Genomic DNA, 9,495 nt, shown 5'->3' with positions numbered 1-9,495 from the left:
TAACTACCTCAGTGACTTCAACCCCAGAGATAGGGGAACCCGCCTCACAGTTCCCAGACTCTGCTTCTTCCTGTGAAGGTGTGTCGGTATAATTGAGGAGGTCTTCGAAGTATTTGGCCCACCGACTCACAACGTCCAGAGTTGAGGTTAGCAGTGCCCCATTCCCACTATTCACAGTGTTGATGGTGAACTGCTTCCCCCTCCTGAGACGCCGGAGGATGGAGCAGAATTTCCTCGTATATATCCGAAAGTCGTTTTCCATGGCCTCACTGAACTCCGCCCACGCCCGGGTTTTTGCCTCATCGACCACTGAAGCTGCATTCCGCTTGGCCAGCCGGTAACCATCAGCTGCCTCAGGAGTCCCACAGGCCAAAAAGCCCCGATAGCACTCCTTCTTCAGCTTGACGGCCACCCTTATCCCTGGCGCCCACCAACAGGTTCGGGGATTGCCGCCTCAACTGGCACCGATCACCTTACGGCTACAGCTCCACTCGGCCACCTCAACAATGGAGGCGGCGTCCACCCATGTCCCCGCCTCCCCCAGGACGTGGACGAAGTTCTGTTGGAGTTGGTAGTTGAAACTACTTCTGATAGGGGACTCTGCCAGACGTTCCCAGCAGACCCTCACAATATGCTTGGGTCTGGCAGGTCGGATCGGCATCTTCCCCCACCATCTGAGCCAACTCACCACCAGGTGACAGCTTTGCCCCTCTCTTCACCCGACTATCCAAGACATGCGGCCTCATGTCATATGACATGGCCACAAAGTCGATCATCGAACTGCGGCCAAGGGTGTCCTGGTGCCAAGTGCACGTGTGGACACACTTATGTCCATGGTGTTCGTTATGGACAGTCCATGACAGAACACATGCCCAATCACGCGCCTCCAGTTCTCATTGTCAGTGCCCACATGAGCGCTGAAGTCCCCCAGCAGAACGAGGGAGTCCCCAGTGGGAGCACTTTCCAGCAAACCCTCCAAGGACTCCCCAAAATGGCGGGTACTCTGAGCTGCTGTTTGGTCCATAGGCACAAACAACATTAAGAACCTGCCCCCCCATCCGAAGGCGGAGGGAGGCTACCCTCTCGTCTACTGGGGTGAACCCCAACGTGCAGGCACCGAGTTGGGGTACAATCAGTATGCCCACACCTGCTCGGCGCCTTTCACCGTGGAAGTAGAAGAGAGTCCAATCCCTCTCTGGTACTGGAGCCCAAGCTGTGTGTTGAGATGAGCCCGACTATGTCCAGTCGGAATTTCTCGAACTTACATACCAGCTCAGGCTCTTTCCCTGCCAGAGAGGTGACATTCCACGTCCCTATAACCAGCTTCCGTAGCTAGGGATCGGACCACCAAGGTTCCCGCCTGCGGCTGCCCCCCACCGTCACTTTATTTCTGTAAATTTCTGTGTTTACATTTTCAAATTATCACTTCAACAACATTCCTAGGAAATCACAATTTTCCATCACTGGTCAGCAGTGTTGGGGAGTAATTAATTACATGTACCGAGATTAAGTAATTTAATTACAAAATGTATGGAATTGTAATCCATTAGATCACTGGAGTAATTAAATTACAGTTGATTTTGGATTATCTTTTTAGTTACATTTGAAAAATAGCTGCAGAAGATCACTTTCTCCTTCTAAAGCCGACACTTGATGGGCTATCTCTGGTTGTGTGCTATTCTGCTCTAGTATCAAACATGACATATTTTTCCAAATATGACCTTGAAGCGCCACCATGTGGTGCTATCTATTAGTTTGTCTGAGAAGGTTAGACTCATAGTTACACTTTTGAACACAAAAGAACATTGAAAATTAAATCGTTTCATCTTTATAATTTTGGACTTTTTTTTAATGGAACGTTCACTTATCTGGATTGCCATATGAACATAGGTCGGTAGAGTAGCCAATTACTGTACTCAAGTAAGAGTACTGTAATTTGAAAATAATATGACTCAAGTAAAAGGTTTTCCGCCCAAAAAAACTACTCAAGTACTAAGTAAATGGTGAGAAACTTCTGATTTATTTTTTTAAATCAGAGCATGAACGTCAATGTAAAGACAGCTGTGTAGACAGTTTCTTTGTGAATGATTTTCAGATTTCCAATTTCCTTAGGGCACATGAACGTCTCAAATTTGGACGTCAGCGTCGGCAGTCATTGACCAATAAGAACGTGCAACGAATCTTACATTGATGACGTAGTCAGGAAATGCACGCAAACTGGAAACAGTATCATTGATTAGATTCTTGACCGTTTTTATTGACACAAAAGCTAACTTTACCTCTTGGGAGTTATGCAGATTTGGTGTCTCGTTTCAATTTGTGTTTTACTTGGCGTTGTTGTGAGATGGGGCGTGTCGTTAAATTCATATTCCGGTAGGAAGCATATTATACATATAGCGCGATCGGCTGCCATCAATAATTTCGATAGTGCTTTTAATTGGGTCCGCTCGGACCTCCATAAATTATTGAAAAAAAAAAACAACTTCATAATGTCGTTTAAATAGCTGGTGTTTAGAACCGGAGCAGTGTGTGTACCGTTTATCTTTTTGTTTCCCCATTCATAAAAAGTTGAATGTTTCTCTCCAGGAGCAGGAAAAGCACCTATGTTTGGCGACTATGAAGCACAGAGGCACTGGCAAGAAATCACCTACAATCTTCCAGTGCGTGAATGGTCAGTATTAGACGCCTTGTGGACACTTAACAATAGGGCACAATACTGTACATTGTAATTTGTTGTACATGGTTGTAATTGCATGGCTACTTTTATATGACTTGCGTGTGCCACATCTACTGCTATTTTACTTGTCTTACTATTCATGCAGTGTAATGTTCACAGCATTTTTTCCCCCCCACATCACCATCAGCACACTTTGTGACTGCAGCAAATAGAGGCTTGTGTTGCACAGTTTACTAATCCAAACGATAGTTATAGACCAAAGCTCCAGTTTTTGTTATGGTCACTCGTTCGTATTGTTAATATAAAATCAGAGAGACTGCGGTTCAAAATACCTAATATAATACATGTATTACCAGGTGTTTCCACAACATAAGTACAAGACATTCTTGTACTCCTGCAGGTACTTCAATACTACGGACAATGACTTGAGTTACTGGGGTCTTGACTATCCTCCTCTGTCTGCATATCACAGCCTGATGTGTGCGTATATGTAAGTAATTCCACATTGTGATGAAACCTCACTTAAACGATCATTAAAGGACTTATACAGCCCGTTTGAATTCAGCATTCATTAAAATTTGAGTTCTTTGACTTCACCCTGGCTGCATATCCAACAACAAATAAAGTATGCATTTTACTTTACAGAGCCCAGATAATAAACCCTGAATGGGTGCAGCTTCACAAGTCCAGAGGTTTTGAAAGTACAACACACAAGTTATTTATGAGAACAACAGGTACAGTAATCGGGGAGGGGGGGGGGGGGGGAAATCCACCATCTACATTCACCAGCACAATCTTTGAGATTCACTGCAAACGTTGCAATAATAGATAACTTTTATTAATATACATTTATAAGGGACTGTAGGACACTTGTATTAAAAGTTCTGCTTAGCAAAATGCTTAGTTTCTTTCTCTGTTGCAGTGCTTGTTGCAGAGCTCCTCATATACATCCCTGCCATAGTATTATATTGTTTATGGCTGAATGAGGGAACGGTTAAGAGAAAGGTGAGACACAATCTTCCAATGGTATTTAGCATATACTGACATACAATATTTACCTGAAGAAAAAATAAAATATTGATTAGTGCACTGGTCATCCAAATTGGGGACTTGTTAAACCCTTACGGCAATGTCAACAAATAGTTTTACAGAGGTGCATTTGGTAGCTGTTTTAGACCAAGCACACTGGGTTTGATTTACCCCAGGCTGACATATGTACTCACAGCCAAGATGCCCTTGAAATTAAATTGTGTGCAATACAGAATGTATTAGTCCTAAAATTATTAGATAAATTACTGTATTAGCCGGCACGGTGGGCGACTGGTTAGCACACCTGCCTCACAGTTCTGGGGACAGGGGTTCAAATCCCGGCACCGCCTGTGGGGAGTTTGCATGTTCTCCCCGTGCCTGCGTGGGTTTTCTCCGGGCACTCTGGTTTCCTCCAACATCCCAAAAACATGCGTGGTAGGTTGATTGAAGACTCTAAATTGCCCGTAGTTGTGAATGTGAGTGCGAATCGTTCTTTGTGTCTATGTGCCCTGCGATTGGCTGGCGACCAGTCCAGGGTGTACCCCGCCTCCTGCCCGAAGATAGCTGGGATTGGCTCCGTGACCCTAGTGAGGATAAATAGTAAAGAAAATGGATGGATGGAAGTTGCTGTACTAGACACACCACAGTTGGAGGGTTTGTCGGGAGGAATGACTTGAGATAACAATGAAGGTTCAAAGGAATTTTGTGTGAACAACAGAATATATCCATCTGGTTCACTTATACAGGCAATGCAAGTACGTACTGTACTTGCATTGCAAGAAAAGTAATTTAACAGTGTTTTGGCTTCTCATCCATCATCTAATCTCATAATCTGGTTCTCTGTGTGGTGTGCAACACAAATGTACAGCAGAGTGTGAATTAAATTTTACTGTAGCTATTACGAGTATAATTAAAAAGATTATATGGTAAATGGACTGCACTTATATCGCAGTTTATCTATACCATCACAATGCCCAAAGCGCTTTACAAAGACACACACACACACACACACATTCATTCATTCATACACCAATGGGCGACTGCTGCCATGCAAGGCCAGGCCCACTGGGAGCAAATTGGGGTTTAGTGTCTTGCCAAAGGACACTTCGACATGCGGACAGTCGGAGCCAGGATTTGAACCAGTGACCCTTCGGTCACTGGCCGGCCCGCTCTACCTACTGAGCCTCAGCCGCCCTATAATGCCTTAAAATGTTTTTCCTCCCCAGATTTGCACTCTGCTCTGCTTTCTGATCTATCCAGGGCTACTTCTTATTGACTGTGGACATTTCCAGTATCCTTTCTTTGTGTAATGTTAGTATGTTATTTTATTAACCTAATGACAAAATATTCAGTCAACTCTCACCTGCAACCTTAGACAGCAAGGTAAATGTGAATTTGTGGATTGAACCATCCATCCATTTTTCTAAAGCTCTTAGGGTTGGAGCATATCACACCTGATATTGTTCCAGAAACGTGGTTTACCCTGGACTGGTCAACAGCCAATTGCAAGACATTTTAGGCAAACATCCATTCACTTTCACAGTCAGACCTATTGACAATTTAGTCTTTAATTAACCTACCATGCATATTTTTGGGATGTCGGAGGAAGTACCCAGAGAAAATCCTTTACGCAATATGGGGAGAACATGCAAACTCCACTCAGAAAGGCAGGAGCCAAAATTTGAACTCCAAATCGTTGAACAGAGAGGCAGATGTGCTAACCACTAATCGCCACCATTCTGCCCATGACACCTCTCCTTGCATGTCTGCATGTGTGTGATCTGGTTCTGAAAGGTGTGCAAAAAAAAAAAATAAATAAAAAAAAAAAATAAAAAAAATATATATATATATATATATATGCGCGCTATCAGAAGATTTGCCAGCGTGCCTAACGCCGTTGTATAGTTCTTAAAATGCTGTTTTAAGTCAGTTAGTCCCCTAATACTATAAACAGTTGTAATCATGTGAATGTTAATAGAATTTATGCATGTTTATTTGGCCCGTGCAGCTTTCGTTGTGTCTTAACAATTTTTTATTATCTTGCACTAGGAGTGAACTTGTCATCTGTGCACATGACCTCTCTAGCTTTCAGTACATTGAGCAAGCTGGCTGACGAGCCAATGGTCATGTGGGAGGTGGAAAATACCTCTTTAAAGCTGCAGTGTTAAAACTAAACACTAAGGTGTAACACTAATACATACGTCACTAAACAAGCAAACCCTACTATTAATACAATATTGATCAGACTTAATTAGAAAAACAAATGAGGGGCTCACCACTAACATTCATTGCATAGAAATATATCAATGGATAGAAAGTTATGGGTGCGCATATACATAGGAAGAAGGGTTTTCCTTATTTTTGGAGTAAATCTTGGAGGGTGCGCGTTATACTCGAGAGCATTGGAGTCAAATTTGGGGGTGCGCATTATACTCGAGCGTATTAAACACGAGAAATTACGGGAGTTAAGTATTGTTGTAAAACACAATATACCTGTCCATAAAACAGTTAAAAAAAAAAAAAAGATTTTGATGGCATGGAACCTATTAAATAATTAATTCAAAAGTCAAATTGTTACCATGTTTTACATAACATTTTAATACACGATTCCTAACATAACATTTTAATACAGTATTCCTAATTGTCACACAAGTGTAAAAAGTGATCTGCTGTATAATATTACTTTGTCAAACTAAACTAAAACTACTTACCAGTTGATGCGTGTGAGGGAGGTTTGTTTGTTTGTACAGTGTTTGTTCTCTCTGTGTGGGTTATCTGCTGGAAAACCCTTCCTCTCATATTTCCAAAACATGCATTTTAGAGTTAATGACTCTAATTTGCCCGTAGGTGTGAATGTTAACGCGATGGATTGTTTGTCTACATGTGTTCTTTAACTGACTGGCGACCATTCATGGGCATACCCTGTCCTATGACCAAAGTCAGTGCTGCTCACCCATGACAGTGAACAGGAAAAGAGGTAGAAAACTTTTGTTGCCATGTGACCATAAGTGCAATTTACGGTTCTATGACCATCATTGCAATCCTCCTCTTTGTCATCACCTATACCATTCTGTGGTACATCTAAAATAAAAAACACTTGGGGAGTCTGTGATGACATTTTGCTCTGTTTCCAAATTGTATTACTTATAGGACATTTGAATTTGAATGCTTCATTGTAATGCAAACACCCAACAAATGTTATTTCAAGTTAGGAAAGTTTTCTATGCAGCAGAGTTAAGATGTTCCACTACACATGGCACATACTTGTTTGCTGCAGCATACCTTTGCAATAAAAATGACATTGACAAAAAAGGTGTTTTCATCGGGTTGACCCATACCAAAATACATTGTTTACTTCCTCGTATCTTGGCATGACATCAAAACACTGTCATTACAATATTGAGCTTAACAGTACAAGGTACAATGCAGTGAGTCTGGGCTTTGCCCTGTGGGCTGTTCTGGCTCTGGGACTGGGCTGGGATGCACTGGGCTCTATGGCTTTCTCCCTGGCCCTCAACTACAAACAGATGGAGTTCTACCATGCTTTGCCCTTCTTCTGCTACCTCCTGGGAAAATGTGTTGAACTGGGCCTAATGGGGCAAGGGTGAGTATACTCAATGTTCTGACAGATGAGTATATAACATAGCTTTTTGTTGTCCTTGATGCACATCATCAACCAACCTACAAATACTGCGACTTATTCAATTCTAATTTTGCCATCATATTGTTGCGACCTTTTGTCACTTGGAAAGAAGGAGCGCAACAGAATGACTGAGGTAATCAGCTTGGATGCCGTTACTTGTGTCTATTTATCTAGTAACAATGTTCCAAGGGCATTTAAAGCAAATGGAGAGCCGGATTAGAAGGGTCGGTGGGAAGATATGTCCAGATGACACGCTAGCTATGCCCCAAACTCTTCAGCTATGCCCGTGTGTGCGGCAACATCCAAACTACAGCTGACAAGATCACTACAGGGTCTGAGCTATGCTGAAGACTCTCAGCTGATGCATGGTTTTCACTGCATTCCAAAAAAGAGAAGCCATATCCCTTAACCTAGGACATGCCGAATAAACATTTAGATTTTAGGAAATCATTGTAAATATAAAAAGGACATTGTTGTTTAATTTGTCGACAAAGCCCATTTTTTTCATGTTTTTAAACAAATGTTTCTGTGATCCTCTTAATGTAGGTTGTTGATGTTGCTGAGAGTTGCTGCTACGGTGTTGGTGACTTTTGCTCTCTGCTGGTTGCCCTTCCTGTCTGACCCTGCTCAGACCTTGCAGGTGCTCAGGAGAATCTTTCCTGTGGCTCGAGGCCTGTTTGAGGTACAGCAGTTGATTTAAAAGCGAGGAAGAAAATGTTAGAGATCTGATCTTGTCTTTATTTTGAGAAAACATTTGTACACTTGTCTAAGAATTGTGACTTGCAACGCAAATGTGTTAGTCAAAGAAACAAGTGGGAGATGACAATTGATCAAATAAATTGGCTCGGGGATTAGTCACGATCAGACATTTTCCAGGGAATGACATTTCATTACCAATAAATTTAAGTCCTAATTTCATGGATTTGGTGAAAAAATGTAGCAAGATAGCAAGATGTTCTTTCATTAAGGTCAAGCAGAACCTCCTCGTGCCTTTCACGCAGTTCCATCCTCTAAGCATGGCAAACACTGTTAAGTCCCTCGGTGCCAATCAGAGAGAGATAAGAAGAATCAAATCTTGGAAAGGTCAGGAGATCAGTTACACTTGGTCCCTGGGAAACTTAAGGGAATGAAGACTGAAGGAAGATGAAAGATTCTAACTTAATGTCTTAATGTTTAAAGCATGACAGCATTGTAGCAGTACTTATGAATGCGGGGCCAGTTCTTCAGCTCTGATGCGGTATTAATTGGTGTTAATGGATGAGGTTCATTTGTGTTTAGCAGTGTTGAAAGAGAAAACGTAACAGTGTGTCTAAAATGGTTTGTTCAGGAATCTCATATAACACTCCACATCTCGGTCTTGCACCCAGCGCCAGGCATCACAGATGTGAGGTAGAGGTTCTTATATAAAGTTGTATTATTTGACGTTCGAAGGACATTCTTAGCGCTTATCTCAATTAATCCTTAAAACTGCGATATTATCGAACATTGAATATAAAAAGAATGGCCCAAATCCACACTAGACCCAAAAGATAATTTTTTGGGGAAAATTGCTGTTTATGATAGTTGACAAATGATGCACAACAATGTTCACAGGTTTTAAACATATACTGGAGATGCATGAGAAGTAACTAAAAGGTCCTGGCTCTGTAACTGGATTAGTTTATGAAAGTGCGAGGTGTCAGAGCCCGTGTTGACAACATGACGGGTTGCTGGGGCACACTGTCTTGAACTAATTGTGAAATTGTGAGTGTAAAGGCCTCTCTATACTGCCGCGCTTGCGCGGCCGACAACGCCCGCGGCCCCTCTGCGTCATTTGACGCGCACACGGCAAAAAATGTTGCTGCGCGTAGAATGCCGCAGACATCATCTTTCGTGATTGGTCCGTTTTAGTCACATGCTGTGATGACGTACTCAGCGTTTCCTCTCTGTTCCACATACCACCTCCGCCGCTGCCTTCTTGATCGATTTTGCAGCATAATTAAATGTATCACCTGGTCATCTAGGGAATGCAGCCCTATGGGGGGCTCAAACCAGTGCAAACTGTAGGCCGGTCCCATGGCCGGATAAATGCAGAGGGTTGCGTCAGGAAGGGCATCCGGCTTAAAACTTTGCCAAACAAATATGAGGGTTCATCCAAAGAATTCCA

At 42.5% G+C, this 9,495-nt stretch overlaps 1 protein-coding gene across 1 annotated transcript in view; it reads left to right on the top strand.

Annotated features, from left to right (window-relative positions):
* Positions 1-2,187: 2,187 nt before the first annotated feature.
* alg6 (ALG6 alpha-1,3-glucosyltransferase) overlaps positions 2,188-9,495 on the top strand; it is a 30,324-nt gene continuing 23,016 nt past the window's right edge. Inside the window, exons 1-8 of the mRNA XM_061779756.1 lie at positions 2,188-2,373; positions 2,587-2,671; positions 3,078-3,167; positions 3,323-3,411; positions 3,600-3,682; positions 4,933-4,997; positions 7,125-7,310; positions 7,896-8,031. Coding sequence (XP_061635740.1) covers positions 2,292-2,373; positions 2,587-2,671; positions 3,078-3,167; positions 3,323-3,411; positions 3,600-3,682; positions 4,933-4,997; positions 7,125-7,310; positions 7,896-8,031 — 816 coding nt within the window. The 5' untranslated portion in view covers positions 2,188-2,291. The remainder of the gene's footprint in view (positions 2,374-2,586; positions 2,672-3,077; positions 3,168-3,322; positions 3,412-3,599; positions 3,683-4,932; positions 4,998-7,124; positions 7,311-7,895; positions 8,032-9,495) is intronic.

Source organism: Phyllopteryx taeniolatus, chromosome 7 (genome assembly GCF_024500385.1).
Source record: "Phyllopteryx taeniolatus isolate TA_2022b chromosome 7, UOR_Ptae_1.2, whole genome shotgun sequence".
NCBI lineage: Eukaryota > Metazoa > Chordata > Actinopteri > Syngnathiformes > Syngnathidae > Phyllopteryx > Phyllopteryx taeniolatus.
This window is presented reverse-complemented; position numbering and strand designations above follow the sequence as displayed.